The 27053-nt window shown below is 44.3% G+C and overlaps 1 protein-coding gene across 3 annotated transcripts in view; it reads left to right on the forward strand.

The window, feature by feature from the left end:
- The first annotated feature begins 1380 nt into the window (after window positions 1-1380).
- Window positions 1381-27053, forward strand: part of sema3ab (sema domain, immunoglobulin domain (Ig), short basic domain, secreted, (semaphorin) 3Ab) — a 30398-nt gene continuing 4725 nt past the window's right edge. The window contains exons 1-15 of one of the 3 annotated variants that reach the window (XM_029842295.1): window positions 1381-1429; window positions 13005-13097; window positions 13167-13223; window positions 13374-13740; window positions 20283-20440; window positions 20829-20891; window positions 22941-23060; window positions 23625-23715; window positions 24469-24588; window positions 24815-24957; window positions 26040-26154; window positions 26254-26323; window positions 26408-26552; window positions 26628-26847; window positions 26959-27050. In XM_029842295.1, the coding sequence (XP_029698155.1) occupies window positions 13623-13740; window positions 20283-20440; window positions 20829-20891; window positions 22941-23060; window positions 23625-23715; window positions 24469-24588; window positions 24815-24957; window positions 26040-26154; window positions 26254-26323; window positions 26408-26552; window positions 26628-26847; window positions 26959-27050 (1455 nt within the window). In that variant the 5' untranslated portion in view covers window positions 1381-1429; window positions 13005-13097; window positions 13167-13223; window positions 13374-13622. Of the gene's footprint in view, window positions 1430-12984; window positions 13224-13373; window positions 13741-20282; window positions 20441-20828; window positions 20892-22940; window positions 23061-23624; window positions 23716-24468; window positions 24589-24814; window positions 24958-26039; window positions 26155-26253; window positions 26324-26407; window positions 26553-26627; window positions 26848-26958; window positions 27051-27053 lie in introns of those variants that run through there. The other 2 variants (XM_003967150.3, XM_029842296.1) reach the window with 2 other exon arrangements.

Here is a 27053-nt window from a genome sequence, read left to right on the forward strand (position 1 = left end):
TGTAATACTATGGTCTATGGGTTTGTAAGGGTATCAAGGACATGTGAGGAGTGTTTGAGCACACACACTCATATTCAGATGTTTCTCAGCACTGCAGCAACAGTGTGAAAACATGAGAATTAGAATGCCACGCACATTGTTGTGGCTTTTAATTTAGCTCGCTAGCGGCCATCTACCGGTAATTATACCCTAGTGACAGGGCACATTTATTGCATGGGAGTGACACTCACCCATAACACTGGCTCGACCAGCACCCACGTACCTTCCAATACCTCTAAATACAGAGTTAACATTTACCACAACATTAATATGTTGGGTTATTGCTTATGTATAGGCTAAACCTGGGCTTTAATTCTCTTCCTCTCTCTCTTTCTGTCACAAGCAGAAACCCCACATTCAAAATCCACCCAGTTCAAATATTACTAACATTGCTGTTATTAAACAGTATTTTCAACAGTGATAATGATCCAGGATAGATTAAATAATTTTGGTTCTCACACAGACAGCGGAAAACTAACACTAACCCAGGAGAGGGTTGCCAAGGACGACCACATCCTGACATTTTCTATTACACTATTGAGGACACTTTTCTTGAGAATCGACGCTAAAGTCACTGATCCGTCCACCAAGCACAGGAGGATCCACTGAAGCACAAGATCCAAGCGCAATAACAACTTCTTTTGGCCACACACCAGCTCCAAATCTGTCCATTTTTGTGTAGTTAAAAAGAAAATCTCATTTTAAAACTCTTAAATCACTCATGATTGTTCAGTTTGTGTGTGAATGTGAGTAATAAAGAAAATAAGTCACGTGTTGGGCTGCAAAGGAACAACTTGATCCTCCGCTAGATGATTCTGAATGGTTACCAGGCAGCCTGTATTGTACATCTTTGTCATTTGGGAGCCTCAGAGTGTGCTTATATTGCTTTTTTAATGCGTCAGTGGCATCTGAACACACAGCCAGTCTCCATCCATGAGTGATAGAGGCTTTCTTTGTCAGTTGGCCCTCTATTCTGTCTGTATCCTGGCACATCATTTCTCCATAGGGAGGCATTCACTCGCCATTCACTTTCTATACCTCCCTTCCTGTCTCTCCCCGTCTTGCTCTCCCGTTTTGCCAAACACGTTGTAGCTCCCAGGTTCCCCACAGGCCCAGGCAGCGGGCGGGCATGCCCATTGCCAGCTCCCATCCTCCTCTGAGAGGGGCTGACGACACCACTCTTCTCCCCGGTGATTCCCTGGCACACATCAACACTTCCACAGGCTGATATTATTCATCACGCCCGCCCAGTATCCAAGTAATGAAGCCTGTGGTAGATCCATAGTAGACAACAAACTGTACTGCTCGCTTGCGTTTATCTGCTGTTGCTTGCACATTCTCTCGTGCAAGCTCTCCGGAGGGGCCTTCACCTCAGCCTGGATTAATAATGGTAAGTGTCCACCCTTATGTTTGTGTAAGAGGCCTCTTGAATTTATTATTACCAGAGATTTTGCATGTTTATCTTGGGAATGTGTCGGGTCCGTTGTTACTCGCTGTGCTCCAAGGGCAGTGTGTTGAGGTTACATTCAGAACGCCTATCTTTGGTCACGGTGCTGAGGATGAGCCTCAGGTAGGGTCCATTGCTGGTGGGATGAGTAACAGATCACATGAGCATCACATCTGCGCTGCTATGAGCAGAACTGCATGTCAACAGCGTGCATGCCGGTGTGTGATTTACGACAGGAACCCTGGGAATCATGCGGTGTTCAGTGTTCAGTAATAAATTCAAGGCTTTTATAGAGTCTTTGTAGAGTTTCATAATTAGCAATGGGTGTGCTTGAGGACCTCTGAGAGGGGAAAAAAGCATCTTTTGTCATCCACTGGACCGTGAAGCCAGAGAAAATGGTTTCAGCATGCGTGCTTGTTTTATTTCTCACATATTGTCCGGAACCATTTTTTTCACATTATTTAAGAAGCTTAAATGCAGTCAGTTTGAATGCAGATGTCCTGTCAAAAGCACAATGGAGAAATGTTGCTGTCATGTTGCAGATGTTATTCCTGATACACGTACGTGTTTACAGTGATCTTTTAATGCTCTGGTTAACAGGCTTGGAGAGCTGTGATCTCTTAAGTGGGCAGCTGAAAGCTCTGAATGCTCATTGACAGCCGTGCTGCACTTTGGGGACTAGTTAAAGGTGATGACAGAGCCTCGCGCTTCTCCAAATACTGTCAGCATACACACTCACAGTCTCGGCATTAGGAGGATAAAGATAAATCACACACAGAAAGGAAGATGATGTACGGCATTTATCGAAATTACTTTAAAAGGCTACTAGAAGGCCCAATATTCTGATAGAACACCCACATTTATAGAGACTTTTTTGAGCCCATTATGTAGAACAGAATTATAATTTAACTTTGGAAAGTATTGACCAGCAAACACACAAGTGCTGGGAAAAGTGCAACAATATGCAAACAGCAGAAATTTGTGAGCTGGAACATGAACTGGTCTACAGCCACCATAAAGACTGGGCAGCAGCGAAACCATGACTCCGGCCCTTCCTGCACCCTCCCCACGTTCCCTCCACACACGTGTTTTTGATCTTTATTATAAACTATCTGAGCATTTGTGCCTATTGGTCGTAAAATCCTTATGCAATCAAAGCATTGAAATCATTAGCATTCACCGTGTTTCATGCCAGGACCGTGCACGCGGCTCTAGTTTCTCACACTGACGCAGAACACCTCTCATCACGGGGATGTGGGGTTAAGAGGGGTTACCATAACTCTCCTTTTATTGCGCTGCCACTTCCTGAGCCGGCTCCAGCAAAATGAGCAGAATTTTAAAATGTGAAGTACGGAGAATAAAAACAAGAGTGTAGCAGTAAAAAATCTGGTTGTTGCCTCCATGCTTGGGAACATTTGTGTTGGAACTGTCTCACATGTCGTGTTAATAGACGTGTCTTGAGATGAAGCTACAGAAGCCGTCTCTTCTTCGCATACCTGTGGGCAGAAAACACCGAGATTCTTATGCGGGTTCCTCTTCCCCCACTATGCTCACACGCATGTTTTGAGTCTCCACGCAGAGAGCCAAGTGAACAAATGGCCCTGAAAAAGAAACGTGCTACTACTTAGACCTTACCACAGCCCATTGCACCAGATCTCCATGGTTATTGCAGCGTCGTTTCAAATCGACCATGTGGTTTGGATCAAGGATCGCCAGTGTCATCGGAAAAAAATAAAGAGTCAAGAGTCATGGGAAGCTATTTGAAGTTTCATTGACCCCTATCAACCCCCCGTCCCCCCACGTGCTCCAAGTCCCAGAGTTGGGCAGAGGAGGAACGCTGTACAGAGGTTCTGCAGGATGTCCCGCAAATGAACCAAGGACAGGAAAATTACACTTTTTTAATCAATAATGTGGTTTGTGATCTGTGGTGGGGGCTGGCTGGGGCTAATAAGAGAAACTGTTATCTGTTGTTTGAAAATGGCATCTCTGCAGCCTGTGGATCAAGAACACATGCACAGTACTCCTGACTCTGCTTAGCGAATGAGTAAATGAATTCGCTATAATACTAAAAAATCCATTTTAAACCAGGGTCAAATTATGCCTGCAACAACTCGCAGGTGAAAAATACAATCCAAATTTCTGATTTACCAACTAAATCAATGTCCGTCCTTGTGGGTAATTTGTTAAAAGGCTGTCCTCGTTTCAGCTCCCATCAGTGTGATAATGTATTTGACCCGCCGGAATCTCGACCCCTCCGTCAGTCGCTGCCTCAGAGGTTATCTTGGGAAAACTCGTCTTCACGCCAGCTCAAATTTCGTCCAAGTCCGTCCCTCTCTCTCCCACAGATCCCCCCCCCCCCACACACATACATTTCTATATTTGTGGGGACTTTAGACATAATATATTATCTAACTCCCTACCTTAATGCTAAACACCCTGATTAACCCCCTAACCCTAAACTAAACCCAGTTCTAACCTTAACCTTAAAGCCATGTTTTAACCATCAAATAATCCTTTGCAGTTTAATAGCAGAATGAGTATTTTTGTAGTCAAGATGTAGCAACTACAAGGACACAAACACACACAGATTATGAGCAGTCACATAATCTGACAATTCAACTGAGCGAAAACATGTGGTTGGGTATTTTTATGTTTAGATATTTACAATGCTGAGCCTGGAATCGGTGTGGACTTTTTTATTGAAGCGCCATCTGCTTCCCCTTTATTTGTTAAATTAATTCACCGCAACCCTTTTATTCCACTTTTGATTTGCTAATTATTTTAAGTTCAAGATTTCTCTCCTCATTTTTTCATGTCACATTCCGGTTTGCCTCCACACGCCATCCTCTGTAGGAATCTCTGCTGACACAAAGCGGCACTCTTTTAATTCACGGCAGCTGACCCGTGAGCTGAACCCCTCTGACCCACCGGACACTTGTGTTTGCAAACTGTGACAAAGTATCAGATTTAGTCTTTTCTGCAGGTGCAGGCAGCATATAGAAACATGGGGTCCGGTCATGTTCCTATCATCTCACCCCTCCACCCCCCCACTCCATCCGTTCACTTTGTATTGTGCCCACATCCAATGACACATATAGGCATGTCAGCACATGTTCTCAGACACACGCTCTCATCAAACATTCCAGGGAAAAGTAATGAGTGAAACCCTCAGTGGTTCTCAAGAAAAGTCAGCCTTTGTCATTGAAGGACAAATTAAATTAAACTTTTTTTTTTTTAGTTTCTCCAAGGCACTGAATTACGCATGCACAGACATCTTAATTAGCTAAATGAGTCATTCATTTTAGCTGTTATTAAGATAAAGTTAATGAAGGTAAGCCTAATTAAGATGTGATGAATTGGCGTGTCTGTGGCGCCCATTAAGACCACATCTTCTGTTGCTGTTATCACACTTATCTGCTTTTATTGCAGACTGCAGCCTAGAAGACAGATATTACAGTGTCGTGTTGGTTCGTCTGGGGGACGTCAGCTAGGTGTGAAGCTGCTGTTTTCTGGGTTTTTTTAGCCTACTATAGCATTTTCATAGATGTCAAGCAATGTCTCACAGAACAGTGAGGAAAACTGTATTGAATAAGCTAGAAGCTAAAAAAAGGAAAGAAAAAAGAGATGTAGAGCCCCTGAAACCACTCCAGAGCATTTGATTCCTGAGAGGGAAAAGTGAAAATCCAAAAAAGCCAAAAAACCCTCCAAAAAAACAATAAAATCCACGCTCTATATTCTCATATGTGCAGCGTTTCAGCAGCTGTACTTTCAAGATAATAATGACAATAAGGCAGATTTGGTCTAACAGTGATGCTTTGAGGCGACGTTTCCCAACTGGACAGCAAGATGTAGAATGTTGTGGCATGATTGGAGTTGGCAGGTTGGGGACCATCGCCTGTGTGATCACGGGCAGCAGAAGAGCCTCTGAAAGCGGAGGTCAAGGGACGGGGATGAAAAATAGAATGAGGATGAAAATAGAACTGTGCACGCCTGCTTTGCTATGTTCCTTTTGTTTGTATTCGGTTAGCATTAGCAGAGTGTTAGGGCTCGCCTTTGTGTCCATTAACATTATTTAGACTGATGGGAAGGATCCATCTTCCACATGCAAACATTTGCAAATAATGCAGCAACATTTTATAATTTGGCTGAACCTCTTTCGTGGATGATAATCTGGATATATTTTACTAGAATAAAGAATGTTATGGTCCCTTCCTCTTTTATTCGGTTTTTCTTTATTTGCTTGCCTTATTTAAACAAGTTACAGTCTATTAAAAAAGGAATCTCAGCACTGACAGCCCTTCTCACAAACCTAGCAGTTATCACTCCATTAGCAAAGAGAGCCATACCATAATAACCCTTCCTTGGTGCAGGTTGTAGAGGTTCCTAATTTCATAGTCTAAAGTTACATGAATCCCTGTTTTTTGCTCACAAGTGTAACAAAAGACACTTAGTTGTCCTAAAGATTTGTTTTTAAGGAGACATGAAATTGGATCTGTCTAAGACACGATCGTGTTGAACATTAACGCCACTGCGTGGAGACTGGGAACTTAAATGCTACTTGCCAGAGAAATATTTACAAGCATAGGGCTTAAAATCTTGTTAAAATTATATAGCTGCACCTGAAAGCGTGTAAAAAACATGCCTGTGGATGAACTGCTGGACTTTTCTTGTCCTCTGTGACGTCCACCTCGTCATCATTAGCAACAACCAGTCACACACACCCATGCTCCTCAGACAGTTTTTGGAGCTTTTGGGGGGGTTATTTTAATCAAGGACGCTTCAACAGAATAAGACTGCAAGGGTCTGGTACTGAACCAACATCCTCCGCATAACTGGAGCTGCCACTCGACCGCTTGAACCACAGCTGGCCTGGAAGAAGAAAAAAAAGTTAATGTGCTATGGTCAATTTCCAGTCAACACCTGGGCTGACGGACCAGGATGCAGAACAGGTTGTGTCACATTTCTCCTCCATGTCCAGCAATAAGCTAGAATTGGGTGCAATTTCCTCCCGAGTAATTAGTGCAGAATTGGCGCTGTTTTATCAGCCTCCCTCGGGGGGCCTCAGCAAAATGGGCTTTCAGCTGAAACAGAAGTATTCTGGAAGTTGTCTGGATTTGTACGGACAGGCTAAAAAAAGCAGGGACAGGGAGGTATGAAGCAGAGAGGAAGGGCTGGTTTATAGAGGGTTCTGTGGGCTAAGCCATGCCTCATTTCTTTGGTCTCATTGCTGTCAATGGCAGCCAATAACAGAGAAAGATGATTCTCAGGTTTGACCTTATGCCAGCGATGACCCCTGTGCTCATTGATCTCAGAGGTGATGGATGTTCACCTGAAGATTTTATGTTGTGTGATCCATTTTATCCTCCTTCTTCCTCTCACCCCTGTGTGGCCCTAGGTGCTTTACACCGGCCAGACTGTTGGAGACAAAACTGTCCAAGGCTGAATGGGAGTTATTGGGTTTATGTCAAAGTCAAGGTTCTGTCTGAACCTGTAAATCACAGCGGAAGGATGGAGGCTCATGGATCTCTTCTGTTTGACCTCAGCTTAACACCAGAAGCCCTATTAAAAGAGATGCCCCCCGATCAATCGATCAGGCCTTCCTTCCCCCAGAACCCCCTTCTGCTATCGACAAGGTCAGTTAATCCATTGTTAAATGTCAGAAGACACAGTGTTTATGTGCTCAACTCGCAGTGCTGATGTGCACAATCAGGGGTCAGCCGTGACACGTAATGTCATTAAAATGCACAAAGGGCCATGACAAGGGCATGCACATCGTTTTTTTTTTTTTAAAGAACACAGTTTTGACACTGTACACCTTTTTGTTAAAAAAAAAGTTGTAAAGCACATTTATTTGACAAATCTTTAACAAATTAGACACAATGCCCTCAACAATAGACTCCAGACAACTGGCCCTGTGAAGATTAGGTACATGTCTCTGTTTTGGGCTGAACCTTTGAGGCCAGATGGGTAAAAACTCCTTAAAAGGACCGACCTATGATAATCAGCTGATACAATGGGGCTGGAAGGGTTATCAAGGGTCATCGGGGCAGTCATGACCAGCTCATGATAAGATAGCCATTTACAGAAGACAAATATCTATCCATCCATCATCTTACACTTCTCTCTTAATGGGGTTGTAGTGGGTGCTGAATCTCAGCTGCCTCTGGGCTTCAGGTGGGGTATATCCTGCACAAGTCAGGATATCAAGTCAGTTTTTTAATCAACAGGATACATCATTTTTCAACCATTCAAGCATTGAAAGTGGAGAGACTGGGATACAGCATCCATGTCAATTTTAAATCCCCAAAAACAGAAACAAGAAATCAATCAGTTTTAAAGCTATACATGCTTCAAAGATTCCATTTATGTCAAAGCCATGTCTTTGTAAAATAAATCCATAAAAACACTCTTTGCACTATTTCATGTATCTGTCAGTACATAACTGAGGGTAACAGTGTTTAGCCAACTTTTATCGTCTGCTTTTTGCAGAGCTAACCTGAGAGAAAATGATGATTTTTACCGTTATTACAAGTCTCTGTGTCATTTGGCAGAGATGCGTAAGCAGACGCGGCCGTCTCAGTCTCGGGGAAACAGGAATAGCCGGTCTAGCCCTTTTCAACTTCGCCATAACAGTCACTCCTATGTTCATGCTAGCTGCTTCGCCACTACCACTGCCCGCACCACGTGGAAAAAAAACGGGTTGACTCAGTCACATGTTGGGTTAGAGGACGTTATTGTTATGTCTACTTCCACATGTATACTGTTGCATGCTGGTTTGTGGCTTAATGCTTTATGTCTGTTTTTTGGCTAGCGGAGAAAAGAAACCTTGCAGTCCTCCACAAGTGTGGTGGCAGAACCTTGACTGTTTCCAGACTTGTTGAATAAAATCTGCGTTTGATAGTGCCACAGCACACCGTGCGTCTGTGGAAACGCTCCCTTAATGGTAATTTGAATGGTCTGATGCATCAGGTGACTCGAGGCTGATGCGGCTGTGTGTGAGCATGTGAGTGCTGTGACGTTGCTGATGTGATTTCTGCTGCATAAAGTGATCTTTTCTAGTTTAAAAATCACTCTTCCTAACAGCGTCAGTGAGCTTTTGGTCACGTCTGACCTCGACGATTTACCTCTTGATTCCCGTCATTGTCTTTGTAAAACCGTGAAGTAATCTTGCACAAAGTTCTGGATTTCTTTGGTTCGTCTCTTGTTCTACAGCAGCAGAAAATTAAAAAAAAAAAAAAAGTTTTCTTTAAGCTACAGTGGTGATTCCTTCCCAGAAATGACGTGGTCTTGTCAAGAAAGCATTTCAGTTGCAAGAACTTTAATTTTACAGGGCCCAACCTCCTCCAAAGGGCCATTTAAAGGAATTTTTGCAGGACCTGACGGAGTCTCTGCTCCAGTGTAGGTACTTTTATCAGAAAGGAAAACCACCCTGGTTTACTGAGTGTTAATTGGGCGAAACCACCATCAGAACCCACCAAATCAAGCTTCCACAAGTTCTTCTTCAAGAAACCTTCTGCTCTCCTTCATAGCATCCACCACGATGCCCATGACCACACGAACCAGAAGTTCGGCAACTGCTTTGGCTCCGTCCTCATTGTATTTGTTGCCATTATTTTGGTGATTATTTTGTTTCTTTGCCATTATTTTGGCAGCTCGTCTGGGTTATATCATGGTCAGAACTGTTTTCGATTGAGCGGAGATCAAAACTCATGAGAGGCACGGCTCCTGTAAAGTTCCTGCCCCCTGCATTTACCAGGAACTCCCGGAGTGGAAAAGGACCTCCCTGAGAGGAAGAGCTTTCACAGTCTTACTTGAGTTTAATAAAGGTCTTTTAGAGTCCAACAGAGCCAGAACACTTCTTAAGAAGAAACAACCTGGAGTCAACAGATTGATATCTACAGCTAAAATGTTGACTCTAACTCAAATAAAACAATTGCATAAGAAAAAAGTACTTTAAATCCTTCTATTTCAGATTTCATCGAAAGGAAAACAAATCTTAGCTCCTTTTGAACGTTAAATTGTGCAGCGTTCTTGCACCTCAGCAACACATATATACAGTATGCATAAGCCCAAACATAAAGCCCGTCTACTGATATTTTACATGTCTGCTGGAGAAAATCTCTGCAAATGTCGTCATCCACCTCCAGGCCGCTGTGCTGATCACATGTTTCATCCTCCCAGATGGAAAGCAGGCATGATGTATCACATTATAATAACACTGTGTTTTGGAAGAGTTACAAAAGTCTGATTGTGTTTCCCCCGGACTATCTCTGATGACGCGGTGCCGCATCATACTGAATTCATGAGGCCAAGAGAATCGTTCGGAACCAGCGGAGCCAAATCCTTTTCCGTCACGCAGCAGCCATCATCCTCTGCTTCGTGCAGGTTGGCAGAGTTGGAGGAAGGTTGTGTGTTGTTGTAGTTCCCTGCGGAGGTGAGAAGCAGGTAGCCCAAGGCTGAAATATTGATGGATGATGATAAATTCATGTGAAAGACTGAAGCTCATCCAAACAGTCCTCCAATCTGACACAACTGTGGCAAATGGGGACAAATTAAAATTCACTGTGACATGAGAGTGGACAGTATTTAGTCAGGAATCTGGAGGCTTTGTGTTCCATCACATCAAAGCAGAGTTGAAACTGGCTCAAACGGGCCGCCGGTTGTGCCACGCTGGACTACGGGCGTGGCCGCTTCTGTTGTGAAGATGATGCACTGTTCTTGGTCATTTATTCATAACTCTGAGGTTTCTGCTGTATGTTTCATCAATTTTTCACGACAGAGGAGTAAATCACCAACAGCATCCAGTTTCCCCAGTCATGAACGGTTGAACATGCTCGTCTGTTTGTGCCGTCGTCCCGAGAGGCCGCTCACACAGAGGAGCGGGAGTGACAGCGGCTGACGAGCCCCAACAGGATAAACGTGGTTTACAGCATCAGCAGCTCTGGCTGGTCTGGAACTTCCTGAACGTCTTTTCGAGAAGTTTTTGAGAAGCTGCTTTAAGCATGGGGCATACTCGTTTCTGTGTTTTTTATTCTGAGCCGGGGGCTTGACACAGCTGGCTTCCATCACTCTATACGTACGGGTGCGTGCATGTTACGCCTGCGATCACCACAATTCCAACGCATCAATCATCTCACGTTGAGTAACCTAATATCCAGGAGTGTAAAATGACCAGCTTACACCTCGAATATGTTCTATGTTTTAAAAACAGAAGTCAGCAAAATATCAAGGTGATTTAGGTTAACTTTATTTGCTTATGTCATTGTGTCATTACCTATTGAAGGAAAAATAATCTAATCCGATTTGCTGAAGTGGAATTATTGAGTATTTTAACCTGCATTATTCAGCTGAATTATTTTGAATTGGAATTGAAAGGAAAACAAATCTTAGCTCAGCTTAGTTTGAATTGAATTTTTCTTCTTATATCGCAGCTTTCAGATGTCCATTGTTCCATGGGTACTAACTTTAACTGCAGCTGGGGCGGGGGGGGGGCATGGAATTGTAAAGGGATGGTGGGTATGAAGTGCGCTGTGCTGCTTTATTTAGGTGGTTGTACTCCCAGGTTTGTGAAGAGAAAGGTGGGGGTCAGAGCTGATGAAAAATGAAAGGAAGGAGAGAAAAATGCCAGAGAGTGTTTTTTCCCCATGTAGTGTGTGGGTGTGGAGGGCTGGCGAAGACAAGGCAGCGGATGGGGGTTAAAGTTTGGTGTGGGGTGGGGGGTGGGGTGTAAACCAGCTCGTGTGCTGAGAGATCTGAGGGTTTGTGATGGCTCCAGCTTTGAAAGGCTATCAACAGATCTTCACTGCTGTTCCCACTCCAAAGCCCACATCAGCGCCATCCCCAAACATACATGGTTCCCCCCCAGCAGCACCACCACCTTTGCTGTTTTTGCATGTTTTTGACCAGAGGCACGCAGAATCATGCTTGAAGCTAAACTAGAGCGGTTAGCTGAACTGGTCATTTGTAGAGATATAAAAAATAAAATCCTCTCTACAGTTATTAGCATAATAAATGCTAAAAGGAGGAGCGGGGAACAGAACTCTCATGAGGGCTAAATACGCTTCAAACATCCGCTCCGTCTGACCTCAGTTGCGGCGGATTGTGTTACGTGATTTTTATCATGAGTAATGAACCACTGCCTCAACACTAACATTCCCATAATGCAAACCAAATTACATCCGTTTCTGTTCAGAATCTAACCAGTTTGCCAACAACGTTCCTGGTAAGGTTCCGCCCGGACCCTCCAAGTACCAGCTGTCATTTGCATAGCCGAGAGGCCCGTCCTCTCATTACCGGATTAATTCAGCTCTCCTCCCACTGTCTGATGGCTCTTTATCCAGATGGATAGAGCCTGTTTGCGACCACAACCACCGTAGCCACTAGAGTCATTGTCATTCAGCACCAGCACAAATCCGCTCTCCGAGGTTTTGCTGCTTAGAGAGAGATTGACGCCTCATTTGGGATGGTTTAAGACAAAATACAGAGAACTTCCTCTTCCACAATGGCTGAGCAGCTAATGAATTCACAGTCAATCTGTATTAAGTGGCTGTTTAAAAGTTAATCTTCTTGTAAGGTTTTATTTCATGCCTTTTTTTCGCCATAAGGTTCCTAAATTCTAGGATGATGCTGTCGGTCATGGACATTTGCGTTTAAATGTCAGTGTAATGGGCAACCTGAATGTTCCATATGTCAACTTGGCATCTGTGTTTCGGACAGCATCTTTTGTTATTTTGGTTCCTAATGAGATTTGTCACACTTTGGTCCAAATGACAGTCTATTAAACCAGAAAATGACATTGGTTCCATCCTCAGAAACTTCTGCATTTTTAGCCATGTGACTGTTGAAAGTCAAACGGCATCACGAAACAGATGGTCCTGACAAGATGAATTCATGCGTTGGCCGGATGAGTGTTCCATGATTAAAATGAGCTGCATCACTGTAGCACTTCCCTCATCGTAGACACGGAAACAGGCAGGTTGATGTGTGAATAAATATTTTAATATTATTAAGGGTTTTTTGCCATATGAGACTTGAGCTGTGGAAATCACTCCATGTGTGACATTAATCCAGATGCAACTAATCTTCCAAAATGATATTTCTGGGTTTTTTGGGGCGAAAACTCGTAGCTTTAAATTTCTATGAAGGATTTCTTGTGAAAGTTGTGGCGATGATGAATTTAAAAATGGGAAATCGCTGTGATTATCTGGTAAAGTCGCTAATGGACAGATGTGTCAGTCGGTCAGAGCTGCTCCTTTTCTGTCTTCGTGCATTTCTTTGTGAGTTGTGACAGCTCTTTTTCGGCGTGCACTGTTCTCCACTGTATCCTCCCTTTGTGTTTTCCTAACCTTCTCTTTGCTTTCGCTGTTTTCTCCTCAGCTTTCTATGCTCATTCTCACCCTGTCTCCCACCTAGACCCCCCCACCCACCCACACCCCCACCCCCCGTCTCTCTCTCTCTCGCTCCGACTCCGCTGCCTGCCTCAGCTGTTCTCAGTTGCGCCGTGTGCCTTGTGCTGCAGGGACAGGACAGAGCTGTGCTGACTGGGACTAGTCCAGAACAGTGTGAGACTGAGGGAGGAAGACACAGGAACTGAGTGAAAGAGGGAGAGCGGGTAAGATTTGTGCTTACCCGAGCAGATTGGATAGCTGAGAACAACTGGACCTTTTTCTTTCCTCTGTAGCTGAGGGGAGAGACTCAGCGTGACGGCGGATGGCTGCTCGGACAGAGCTGCACGCTGGTAAGATACAAGGACAGAAAACTCTGTCCGCAATTAGCAGATACTCCACACAGTGTTCACCTTTTTTTCACTCTGCCTTCTGCCTCGATTAAGTTCCGAGGCTCACTCTTGCAGTGGCGTTGACCCATGACCCCTAACTGTGCTTTGCAGGTTGTGTCTCCTCTGGAGGTGGAATCTAATTTTGGCTTTTGACCCCAGGAACGGGAAAGGGGTTATTTGATTTGGTAGGGGGGGCGAGACCGGCGAAGAACCCACTCTGAATCATCCACCAGCCTCTGCTCATAACTGCTGAATGTAAGGAAACAGTTCTGCTATCAGAATTTGCTCCCTGACAACGTAGCTGCCCACCCTGGAGGCTTGTATTTAAAGGACGTCTCTGACCTCTACTGCCCGAGGACCATGGGCTCTTTCTGGGGAAGAGTTACGCTGCTCTGTGTGGCGGTCTTCCTTAAGACAGAATGCAGGGGAGCTCAGGAAACCAAGAACAACATCCCTCGGCTAAAACTATCTTTTAAAGGTGAGTTTTTTTGCCGTTGAAATGTGTGACACCCACCCTCTAAAAGATTAATCCACCTTTTACTTCACAGTATCGTCTGTGACGTGGATCTAAGGCGCTTGGTAGCAAAAAAGGGCATTTGTACCCCAAGTCAGAATTAATGTACATCAAAAAGGGTATTGTTGGAAAATAGGTGGCTATAAAAGTTATAATGTTGACTATGTGAACACATAATATCTTATAATACTGCTATAAACCTATAATTCTTCCACAAAGTAATGAAAAAAAAACCCTTGGCTCATTGATGTAAATCTTCATCTCCATGTTTGTTTCCCCGATCAATCAGGCTTAAGCAAGATCCGACTGCTTAGTGTTGGCACGGAGCCCCTGTGGCTTTTTAATGGCAAGAATAAACCTGAAAATGATTAATAATAATTCCTGGAGCCGTCCAGCCAAAAACAACAAACAGCGGTAAAAAGATATTTCGAAAAGTTAATACTCTTGTCCAAAGTGAGGCGCTCTGCTGGCCCGTCCTCTCCCATCTCCCTATTCCTTTTTGATCACCTGCTGACAGACTTACAGTGAAGTGTCAGACTCCCCTGCGATAATTCATCCCCCCGTCCATTTATACTTTTCACCGGATGTCATTTTTCTGCTTCCTTTCTCTGCTCCTCTGCATGGTAATCGAGCCACGAATGAGCGGTGCAGGCCTGCTCCAGCAGATGGCTTCCCCAAAGTGAGATCTTTCTCTCTCCTGACTTGGAGATCCATAATTATACATGCACAAGCATGCAAATGTGCACGCGCAGCAAAGGCCGGAGCGGGCGGCCATCTGTTGACAGCTAATGATACCTGTGAGCATCAGGCTTTTAAGACAACATGCTGTCTGTTTGGTTTAACACACCCATGCTGTGATATCTCTTTTAGGCCTTCAGGTAGCAGCTGGGGCGGCTTATCGGCCTGCCCTCCCCATATTCAACATTCCCATCAGATCTCATTTGCATTTATGGGCAGAGAAATACATTTGGCAGCGTCTCTGATGACGCAGGTGTCGGTTGATGTGCGTGTGTGTGTGTGGGTGGGGGGGGATACTATTCATAAAACACTGAAGAATTAGCTCAAATATTACCTGCTGCAGGTCCCATTAGGGATTATTGCATTATGAATCATTTATACGATCTTATAAATTATGTATTACCGTTGTGATATGGCAGACTTGGGCTTGGAGAGCAGAGGAAACCAGAATACTCATTCTAATGAATTACCTGAGAGCTAAATCCTGAAGAGGGACCCTCTGATCCAGGTTCCACAGAGGTGTGAGGTAAAGGAACTCTGACCCCTGCAGGTCGCTCGGAAAATTGAAGAGTGTCTAACGATGACTGTGTCCGTGACGGCGCAGGAAGCCTCATTCCTCCACACATTCTTGAATCTCCTGAAACCAGTGGTTCACCACAGCATGGAGCCAAACACACACACAAATGCTCTCTCGCTGTCACACGCACACGCAGCTTCCCAGGGGACCCCAGCAGATCTTTGAAAGTGAGGGCTGAGGCTAAAAGGTCAGTGGGGTAGGGACAAACACGACAGCGGTACCCCACGGCTACCTAAACACCAGATAAGGCCCAACTGTATCAACAATCAAAAAGCTGGGTGTTGATGAAGTAAACTGAGTTTACAGAGCAGAACTACACGCTAAATAGAGTCCCTCTGCACGGGCTCTCCTGGGATAAATGAATAATCGATTCACACCACCAGGGTAAATGGATCCTCCCAGGAGTTAATACCCATATGGTTTGCACATTTCAGAGCTCACAAAAAGTGCAGCACATGTTGTTAAGTGTCCAGGGGAAGGTGCAGTCGAGCAGTTGCTTAAGTTTTATAGGATATGGGTGTACTTCCAAATGCACTTCTTTTCAATGTGTCCGCCCTTTTCCCCATCAGAGCCAAACACACACATGGTCACACACATTCAGCAGGGCAACATAAGAGATTACATCCTGTAAACTTTTAATTAAAATGTCGGCTACCTGGGACTTTCTTAGGTTCTGGAGGGGCTCTTCTCTTCTCACTGGAGGCATTTTTTAGTCGGGGATTTCTTTGTTTTCCATCCCAGAACATTGGAGCCATTTGACGTTCTTTCAAGAATGAATTTACTTGTCCAATAAACATGCGATCTTACATAATCCCAAGGGCTCGTGGCTGTTTGGATGATGATCAGGCCTAATGTCATAAAGATGTGCACTGTTGTTCAGTTAAATAACGCAACACTAAGGGCAACTTAAGCTCTAATCAATACAAATACACACTGCAGACTGCAGTTTCTCCTTTGATGAGTATTAACTGAATATTTCCCTTGTTCTTCATGCTTACAGAAGTCTCTATGAGACTTTTGTATATTTCCATGACAGATAAAAAGGAACAGTTATCGGTTTGGTTTTGTCATTGTGTGATTAGTCATTAAGAGCTGACCATCGCTGTAACTACAGCACCGGCTCAATTTTTGACCTTTCCATGTACAGCGTCCACACGTGGGTGATTGTTCAGATGTGTTTATGCATCTCCTCAGAAGCACTTAGAAAACGCTCCTAGTGCCCTCCAGAAGAGAAAGAGAAAAAGGCGGAGAGAATGTAGGCTAAAAGAGTTTATTTTTACCAGTCTCACATGGGACTGTTGATTCTTTTTCATCCATTCCATCTGCCCCCTCATCTCTCTCACTCTGTATCTTCCACCCTCACCTTTCATTTCCCGTCTCTCCGTCTGTCTTTCACTCGCAAATTCATTGCTTGGAAAAGCCAAAGGATAGAAAGGAGCGGTTGGTTTATGTTCAAGCGAATCAAACCGAGAGAAGGAAATGACACGGAGGAGAACGTCGGCAAAACAAAGCAGCTGGTAAAAATGTTTGGTTGCAGAGTTCCTGCATGTCTAGACTAAAAAGCCAGACAGAACCTTAAAAATTACGGCAGGGCAGCAGCTGACACCTGTTCTGCGCCCCACATACGTGTGCACCTGTGAGGAAGCATGTCTTTCCGTCTCTCTTCCGTCTCGCATCTCTTTAAACAGTATCACGGTAGACGCTGCAGTGCGGCTTTTTAGAGGATGCTCATAATTGCCTCGGTGCCACGCCCCCTTTCTGATTATAGTTGCTGCATTTGAATCACTGCCAATCCAGATTATTACCACCCATCAACATTAATATAGGTATCGATATCAGATCTAGACTACGGATCTTCCAATAGAGAACCACTCTCTAGGGTGAGTAGTTCTTAATAACTTGGCAGGAGACTCTTTTGAATGGTCTGTTGCCATGGCGTTTATGGGTGGTGGGTTTATGTCGTGATGCTCCATCCTGTTCAAGAGGGATCTAGTTTGAAGTGCAATTATGATGTGCGGTTTCCATGTAGGGTATCTCCACATGAGGCGGTTGACAAAGCCAGGGTTTGATTCTGTGGCTAATTACTTATTTCCTTTCCATAAACAGACTCTACAGGCAGACAGATCCTCATTTTTTTGTTGGCTTCTGCCTTTCCAGGTGACTCATCAGTGTGTGTTTTTGCCTTCACATAAAGAACGTGCAGGGAAACGTGAGGGGTGGTTTTCTTCTCTCCAGCACAGACCTGCAGCTCTGGTGCAGGTGTGGAGGGGTCAAAGGTAGCCAGCAGCTGCTGGATGGCCTCATTATTAATCACCAATGATACAGCAGAGAACAAATCTGGGCCACAAGGGAGAAATCAAGTAAAACTCTTTGTATCTCCTATTTAATAAAATTTCATATCCGGTTCCAATCAGACTTTTGGCTGAGCTCTAAAACCTTGCTGAACTGGCCCATCTAAAGCCAGTGCCATTCATTTTGATTTAAGCACCTAAGCACTTAGGAAACCATCTAAATCTCCATGCAGACAGATTGAATGCTGCCATCCTGAGTGTACAGTGTTTAGTGACTTGAACATGTAGCTAATCTGCCAAAACCGAAATGTTCTTCTGTTGTTGTTGTTTTTTTCTTTTGTACTAAAATAGCCCTGTTTCCTTCATTTCAACAGGTTTGTTCTTTCACAGTCACATTGTTTACTCATTTATCAACTCTGTTTTTCCTTTTTTTACTTTGCGACGAACCTTTGTTGGCACGAAAACCACAGAAACCCTTGAACGTCTTCATAAATGCCCTTCTTGTGCAGTAGGATCAATTCAAAAACAAAAACACGCAAAATTATATAATGCCAGACACTTTTGAGTCCCATAATACAACCACAAAACAAGCATTTCCATATGAAGATGAAATGGGAAACTTAACCAACTGGAAGTCTTTTGGATAGACAAATTACAGGCTCTGAAACCCTTCAGGCTCAATGGAAGATAGGTCTGCTGGCTTGACAGAAAAAACAAGACATAAATGTTCTCCGTTTCTACATATTTATGGTTTGTAATTGGTTTTGCTTTGGTTAAATTTATGATTGCGGCCCACTGAAATGAAGTGAGTTTGTGTTTTGGATTTTTATCGGTTAAAATTCTGTGGTTGTGAAGGCTCCGTGTGTCTGCATCAAATTTTTGAGCAATAAAATCTAAGTACAACATGAGTGTGAGGACGAGAGCAGAGGGATCCGTCAGAGGCACCTCCACACTGGACGGAGGGATTTTCTAAAATGAATTTTTAGTTATGTGCAATGAAAAACATTGACTGAACCATGTTGATATGATCACTTTTGAGTTTTTCCTCTCAGTTGTTAACCAGGTATAGAAGCAGCTGCTATCTGTGATGACAAATTAAACAAAATTCAGAGTTTATGAATGAGTAAAAAAGCCATTGGTACAGTACGATGCCTCTGGTCTCTTGTTTCTGCCTCTCTGCCACTCGTGTCCTCTCGGGTTCTGACACACTTCGAAGTGGGGGTGGGAGTTGGGGGGGGGTCACCGGTTCTCATTGCTAAAACATTCATGAGCTTATTTATTGTTTACAGCCTGAAAGAGAGGGAGAGAGAGCATCTTTCCCCTGCATCCATCTGCGTGGGCGGTCTGTGGGAGGAGGGGGGAGTCATTGTGTAGTTTGACTGGTTTTATTTTTCATGTGATGCTTTTATTCAACATTTACAGGTTATTACTGCCCTCGGGCATTTCTTCACTCACTAGTTTTTGGGAAAACCCTCATAGAATGATGGAACGTTCTGGAAAGGATATCGTTCCTCTTCATTGCTCAGAGCTGTGAGCAGATGTTAGCCTACCCATTGTTTATTTACAGTGTTTAATGTCTACAACAGGAAAATGGATGCAGAAAATGGATGCTCTATACAATAATCAGTATCATAATGATATCTTAATATTTAAGGCCTTTACAGAAGTTCCATTGGCTGACATGACTTTGGCTTGGCTTTTTCTTCCCCCTTTTAGCTGTTCCGGTTCTACCTTAAAGTACGTCCTTTGGTAGAACTAAACTGGTTCTTAGTACTGTGTGCAAACACCCTGAGGTGATGACTTCTATGACTACTCCCAAAATTTTATGGAACTGTGAAATTTGGGTGAGAAACCCGCAGCTTACTCACGGAAGGTCACAATCAAGTAGGGTAAAGTAGGGCAAGACAAGGCTGTCCGGCATGCATTCGGTAGTCGACGCATACTTCACTGGTGGTCTCTAATGAGGCAGTTTAGCTCCTACTCTGAAGTAGCCACTAAATTAGTCAACCAATAGGCCTTTTTAAAAAAGTCTTCCTAGTTCCTGCGGTGTGAACATGCCACGAAGGAGGTACTTTTGTTACAGGAACCGTGGAGTAGTTCCTTCAGTACAAAAGGGCTCATTGTCTGTTTGCAACAAGTTCCACTTTATACCGTGAAAATAAATGTTGCTTCCATGCTGGATTTGGCAGTGTGGCGCATTACCCTGCAAAATGTGGCCTGGACTCCATAGTAACTGCTCCTAATTGCTGATGTGGTTTTGAGTAATTCTCCAGTTTGGACAATAACATGTTTACAGAGTTGTTTCTGCCAGTTTTCAGTGTCAGTGTAACTTGGCTGCTCTGGTCAAGGTCATTTCCTCGCAACAGACAGATTGATCATTGGCACCAGCCCCAATTTCATCTCAGTGGGTCCCGTTTCTGGCATTAGCTGCCCAGTCCAATTTGGCTCAGCCGTGCTTCAACTCTAGCTGTCGGTGTCCTTGCTCGGCGAATGATTTGTAGTGGTGGAAACATTCAGTAAGGAGGGGCTTTTCTAACAACACAACATTTACATCTAAACAAAAAAGTGAGGACAGAGGGGTTGGATAAAAAGGACCGCGTGGCCCGAACTGTTGTAACCCAAACACACTGTTTCATCTTTTTTAATGTGCTTAGTGAACCTTCATGAGATTCTCCAAGCTGTCATTGTATGCAGCCCATTACTGGCTGAATGGAGCCCCGAACGCGTGGTCATGGAAATGCCTGAAGGCTGGAAATGCTTTCTAGACCAGAGGATGGGTTTTTGAAATGGCTGACGGAAAGAAAATATACAAATCAGAGTTATGGATGGATTTTGCAAGAAGAAGGAAACATCATTTTCCTGCTTGCCAACCATTGCTTCCCCTTTTCTTTCTCCTGTAGAAATGCTGGAGTCTAACAACCTGGTGACGTTTGAAGGCCTGGCCAACAGCTCGTCTTACCACACCTTCCTGTTGGACGAGGAGAAAGGAAGGCTCGTGGTCGGAGCCAAAGACCACATCTTCTCTTTCAACCTTCTCAATATCAGAGATTATTCACAGGTACAAACCAACTTCTGAGTTTTCCATCCATCCCCAACTCTTTCTGACCGACTTTAAGTGCGTACCTCCATCCGGAGCGCCAGTCAGGAGCTCAGGTATCTTGGGACCTTCTGTTCTGTTTCCACACAAAAGTGCCTCATGCATATTTCAGACCAGTGGCAGTTTGCACACGATCACATGCTGTGTCAGGACTGTTAGATGCTCTCTTTACACCTGGATGAATAATAGACTAAACTGAAACAAAGTGGATAACAAATCACATTGCGACCTCTTCAAACCCTTGCGTACGTGCACACGCAGGCCGCAGCTGCGCCGACTCGCATCCAAACACGGACTCAAGGCTCGGGACTTTTCCTAATAAACAGAAACTGTTTTGTCTTTATTGCAGATCCCTTGGCCGGCATCTCCCACCAGAAGAGACGAGTGCAAGTGGGCAGGGAAGGATCTGTCGGTAAGAGCTGGGCTCATTCATCTTACCAGAGCGGGGGGTGTCAGCATTTTACCCCCCCTTTCACTCCCAGACATAGCTGGAAAATCTAATTTCTTCTTTTTCAACAAATATCTGTTCTGGCAAAACCTTTTCCTTCACTGGGATTAAAGTATGGTAAATATTGGGCATTTTATGATGAGTTAACTTTAATTTTATACCAGTATGTCGACATAAACAATCCGCTGTCTGGCCAGTGCACCACCATCGGCTCCATCCTCCTCTGCAGGGCAGGGCTGAGATCTCCATTTGACCTCTTCGAAGCCGGGACATTACAGTGCTTTTGTACATACACATAGAGATATATACAGGGATTATAGGCATTAGCGTCTCATTATTTAACTGTACGCTCTGTCTGATTAATTAAGTAGGACCTTTAAAAAATATATAGTTTGATGTTTTAGACACAGACTATTTACCTTGTTTGACCCTTGCACGTCAAGCCACATATCGCATCTCACAGGCAGAGTGCAGTTCTAAAATACTCGGACTGCCTGCTGTGTGTGTGCGTGTGTGTGTGTGTGTATGTGTGTGTGGCAGGCTCACAGAGAGGTTGTCTTTGACTCCTCCGAGCTGTGTTATGAATTCCTTCTTCAGCTGAGCCTGAGGCAAAATGTTGAAATGTAAAATCATGGAAATAATGTTTGTGCTCCACTTCACTTCCTCACGTCGGCCAGAACAGCGCAAGCGATTCTCCCCTTTAACCCTTCTGTGTGGTTTCTTTGAAGCTCAGTGAAGTCCTTTGTGTGTTTTCTGTAAACACTGTGGTCAGGAAAGAATAAAACGTCCCGGGGGGGGAGTTTGTGTTATAGAGCCCGAGGAGAGTGAGTATTAAAGCGACGGAGAGCGAGTTCATTGATGCCGCCTCATGTAACAAGCCAACGTTCCTGGAAACACATGAATGAGTGTGAAATAAGTTGATATGCATCTGTAGGAGGAAGATGGAGAGCTGCAGAGATTCCATAGAAGGACAAACCCAATGCAATCCCAATGAGGAGCCAACAGTTGTTTTCATGATATTATTTAAGTTTGCAACCTTCCCAGCGACATACTGTGATACTCAACAATGACACGGCAGAAAAGAAGAGACGTAAATGGCACTGATGATTTATGAGGTCATAGGTTAAAACAGAAGCCTTGTAAGCACCTCATATCGTGAACCCAATACCTGAAGAGAGCTTAAAGGAATTTTCTGCAGACGGCAACTGATTCGTTTTTCAAGGTCATGGGTCAAAGGTCAAGCTCACTACTGTCTCACGGTCATTCCATGCTTGTGGAGATGGAAGCTGCTTCCTCAGCCATTGTAGCTGACAGTTTGATTTTTGTGGTTGCAGAGCTAAGTGCAACCACAGGAATTTTAAAGATTCCCCAAATTATTTTTTAGTAAAAACATGACCCAGCACTGAAGAATTACTTAAAATTTGGTTTAGAGGTCACAGGTCACTCCAGCCTCACAGTCTTTCAGTGGCTTTAAACAGTCTCGGGGTAAATTTGTACAAATTTGCCTCAAATGGGAGCTTTGACTCAAGGATGAACTCATTCAAATTTTGGAGAGCAAAGGTCATTGCAACCTAATACTCGATAAACATCAGACCTCTGGGATGCCTTCGGGGATTTCCATTAAATCTGACACAAACCTGCAGTCTTGTTCAAGAGGGAACTGAGAAAAATGTGCTCAGATTTCAGCTCAAGGAAGAAAAAAAATCATCAAGGAAGGTGTGACGGACTGTCTTGACATAAACGGACTTGGTTCCAGTTGGACTCAGTGATAAAGTGATTCGATTTCGGGGTCAAAGGTCAAGGCTACTTCATGCTTTGTGAAGGGATTTTTGTCAAATTTGCCACAGACCAACTTGAACATAAAGGTTGGCCAGATGCCATGATGGCCTAACCCATTTGACGTATATATAAAGCATGTCATCAGGACCTAATCACTACAAACTACAGACAGCAGCTGTAGATTTAGTCAAAACCTGATCAATAAGTCTGTTTTATCCGTCTCTGTTCCAATAGAGGGAGTGCTCCAACTTTATCAAAGTGTTGCAGCCTTTCAACCAGACCCACATCTACGTGTGTGGAACAGGAGCCTTCCACCCCGTATGTTCCTACCTGGAGGTTGGAAAGAAAATTGAGGTAAAATCAAACATTGTACTATATTTAAAAGATTTTGGCTGCTCAGTCGTGAAAGGCTGGCATTAAGAAAAAGGCGAGTGCTTCAAACAAAATGACTTCTAAATAAAGATGGTCTTAATCAGCATAATGGTCCGGAAAATTAAATACAGACTTACATCGTCTGCTGGATTTCTAGTTCATTATTCCAATAAGAGATGGCTTTGTGTCTCTCTGTGTGTGGTTGTTTTCTTGTGAATGTGAGTGAAATCACCCTGTTCCAATAAATGTGTATTTCCCATTCATTAAATGTCTATTTACAGACAATTAGAGGCAGAACAAAATCCATCTAATACGCACAGAACACACTGGAAGTCTCATTTATCCGATGGTTTCCTGTCTGCATTTTGGAAGGAAAAACAATCAGACTGTTTTCAACTGCATCAAGAGCAGCTTAACAATACAGTAGTTTTAAAATGTGACCCACTTCCAAGAGAAATAGCTACATTCTTTAAAAATGACAATACATTAATTCTTGTATTTGGCTGCTGTATATGATCATTCATGTTTTTCTGTCCTTGTCTTCAGGATAATGTCTTTAGACTCATGTCTCACATAGAGAATGGGCGAGGAAAGAGTCCCTACGACCCCAAACTGCACACTGCCTCCATGCTAATCGGTGAGTGTTAGACAGGCTCCTCTGCAGGGTCACATAAAAACGGTCCTGCACACCCTTTGCATTGCTCTTTCATTTTAAGCTCACATATGATCTAAAGTAAGTGTAAATAACAGAACGGGGCCTTTGTGTCTTTCATTAAGAGCAGATCTGCCCTGTAGTTTGGATTCAAACTTTGCAAACCTGTCATTGGTATCACTTGTAAACCCAATTTCTACTCAAAAACGCCTTCTTTATGGGCTGTGTGGGTAACGCCAGATGAGATTCTTTTGCCTCACTCCCTTTTTGGCAAGTAAACAAGGGCTCTGTGTGCATATCTTTCTCTTTTTAACCCTCAATTATTACCAGTCACATTGTGTTATATCACACCATTTAAACCAGCAGATGGCCATTTTCCATCCCATCACCCCTCATCCCATCTCTCCTTTGTATCCCTCCTCTCTCAAGCATTGTTATGTACTCCCTCGACTCACACCTCTGTCCCGTTTCTCTTCATCTGTCTATCATCTCACCCCTCTTTCCCCCCCCCCCGCCCTCCTCGGCCCCGCCGGGATCGATTTCACACTCCTGATGTTCATCACATCCTCGCCGTCTGTGCCCTCTCAGTGTACCTGAGCTGCTAAGCCTCCGAACATTTGCAGAGTCTTTAGGCGAACATCTCACCCCGGTTACCAGGGAGCGACCGTCGTCACCTTCGCTCCGTTTTCCTAATCTGCTGTATCAACACGGACTTACTTGATTGACCCTCATTCTCAGACGGAGAACTGTATGCTGGGACGTCCGCTGACTTCATGGGGCGGGACTTTGCCATCTTTCGTACTCTTGGAAAGCATCACCCAATCAGGACAGAGCAGCATGACTCCCGCTGGCTGAACGGTGAGAGATTCTTGGAAATGTTGGTTCATAGCTCATATTCGCCATGATATGTTTTGGGGAATGAATCAGCTCAGTTATCGCCACTTACCGACTTGCTTGAATCACATTAATCCCGACTGTGCTTCACAATGAATCATCTTTCTAACTGGTGCTTTATTATCGTTGAAGAATAAAGTGCTTGTAACTGGCATTCAAATCCACAATGCAATGGCTGTTTGCATTGCAGACCCCAGGTTTGTGGCCGTCCATCTGGTTCCCGAGAGCGACAACCAAGAAGATGACAAGATCTACCTGTTCTTCAAAGAGAATGCTATAGACGGAGAGCACGCAGGGAAGGCCACGCACGCTCGCGTCGGGCAGCTCTGCAAGGTATGCAAGCAGGCATTAACTCACCACACATCGGTTCACACCCGCTGTCTGACGAGAACAAAGGGACAGGAATAGAGACCCACGGACAACGTGGCGAATTGCCACCTGCATCTCAAAAAAATCAGTCAGTTGCTGTCTAAGTGGCTTCCATGGCGGCGGGTTGGCGATTATTTTTAGGCCGGTGAAGAGAGGGCTTTGTTGAGCCCCTGAACGGGGAAACCTGAGAGAAATGTTAAATGTCACCTAAACCTGAGAGGCTCTGGATGGCAGCGGCGTTGGCAGGATTCGGCTGTGATTGGCTCCGCTGCGTCATCCGTCTATATGGAATTACCGTCAGGATTCTCTTCCAAAGTTGTCCTTATTTGTCAGGCTGGAAACCGCTGCACTCAGCCGCTGCCTCGGCGCTCCGTTCAGCTGCGCAGCCCTTTCAGAACAGTGTGATTACCCAGAATGTCAGGAATCTCCTGTGCACAACACAAGACAAGGCATCCATTATGGAGGACGGTGTTAATTTAGGATGTGGGCATGTTTGGACACATTCTGATTCATAAATCAACAGCAGGATTTTTATGAGCCAGCACTCTGTGCCTGCACGTCTGCATGCTACACCCCGTGAACTGGCACTTCCGCGCATGAGGGATGCTCTGCATCATAGCTTGTATGCAGTCTGCTATTATTAATCATGGGAAAAGAAGAGTGAAGAGGCAAATATGGATATTTGTCTGACTGACAGACTGACTGACTATCACGATAGGCGTTTGAAGAATGAGAAATTAAATCAGAGGTTTCCTTCCAGGCGTGTCTAGCATCCATTAAAAGGAAGCTGACACTGGTTTGTTATTGTTATTTGAATGATCTGACAGTAATTAGCTGTCTAGAAGCATCTGCAGATAATTTAACACATAAAAATGACATATATATTTGTCATATGACAAATTTGAAGCTATAGCTAGCAATAACTAGCTAACACTACTGGATGGATGGATGGATGGATGGATGGATGGATGGATGGATGGATGGATGGATGGATGGATCTGTGGGTTTTCCCAAAACCTTTAGCTTTCTGGCCTTCTGTCCAACAGAATGACCTGGGGGGCCACAGGAGTCTGGTAAATAAGTGGACTACCTTCTTAAAGGCTCGACTGATCTGCTCCGTGCCTGGCAGCAATGGAATAGACACACATTTTGATGAACTGCGTAAGTGCTCGGCCCCGAGCGTGTGTTGTGTATTATCCTTTAATAAGCATATTTCTGGTGTACAATATGTCTGCAATATGTCTTCTCTATGGCTTACAGAGGATGTTTTTCTTGTAAGCACGAAGGATCCCAAGAGCCCGATGATCTATGCTGTTTTTACTACTTCCAGGTACACTGAATGGAGATCTGCAGTCGTGACTGCTGCTCTGTGTCCTGGCTGACTGACCTTATCAGACTCTCTGTCACTCTTTAGCAACATCTTCAAAGGCTCAGCTGTGTGTTTGTACAGCATGGCCGACATCAGGAGGGTCTTTCTGGGTCCTTACGCTCATCGAGATGGACCAAACTACCAGTGGGTCCCCTACCAGGGACGGGTTCCCTACCCTCGGCCTGGCACCGTAAGCACGCCGCCCAGGGTGAAATCCAACGCTTATCCTGCCTTTGGACTGGAATCTAACCTGTTCCATCCACAGTGCCCAAGCAAAACGTTCGGAGGGTATGACACCACTAAGGAGTTCCCCGATGAGGTTGTGACCTTTGCTCGGAGCCACCCAGCCATGTTTAATCCTGTCTACGCCATCAACAATCGACCAATCATAGTCAAAACAGACGTGGATTACCAGTTTACGCAGATCGTGGTGGACAAAGTGGAAGCAGAAGATGGACAGTACGACGTCATGTTCATCGGAACAGGTAAACCTTTCCATTCGCATTCCCATTTGTTCGTCACCCTGGAACATGTTGTCATAGTAACAGCTGAATTGTAGAATATACCGTATATTAACGTGTGCTTTTCTTCTCCAGACATGGGGACAATATTAAAAGTGGTGTGCATTCCTAGGGGCTCCTGGCATGACCTGGAAGAAGTGCTACTGGAGGAAATGACTGTCTTCAGAGTA

Source organism: Takifugu rubripes, chromosome 9 (assembly GCF_901000725.2).
Source record: "Takifugu rubripes chromosome 9, fTakRub1.2, whole genome shotgun sequence".
In the NCBI taxonomy this organism is placed as follows: domain Eukaryota; kingdom Metazoa; phylum Chordata; class Actinopteri; order Tetraodontiformes; family Tetraodontidae; genus Takifugu; species Takifugu rubripes.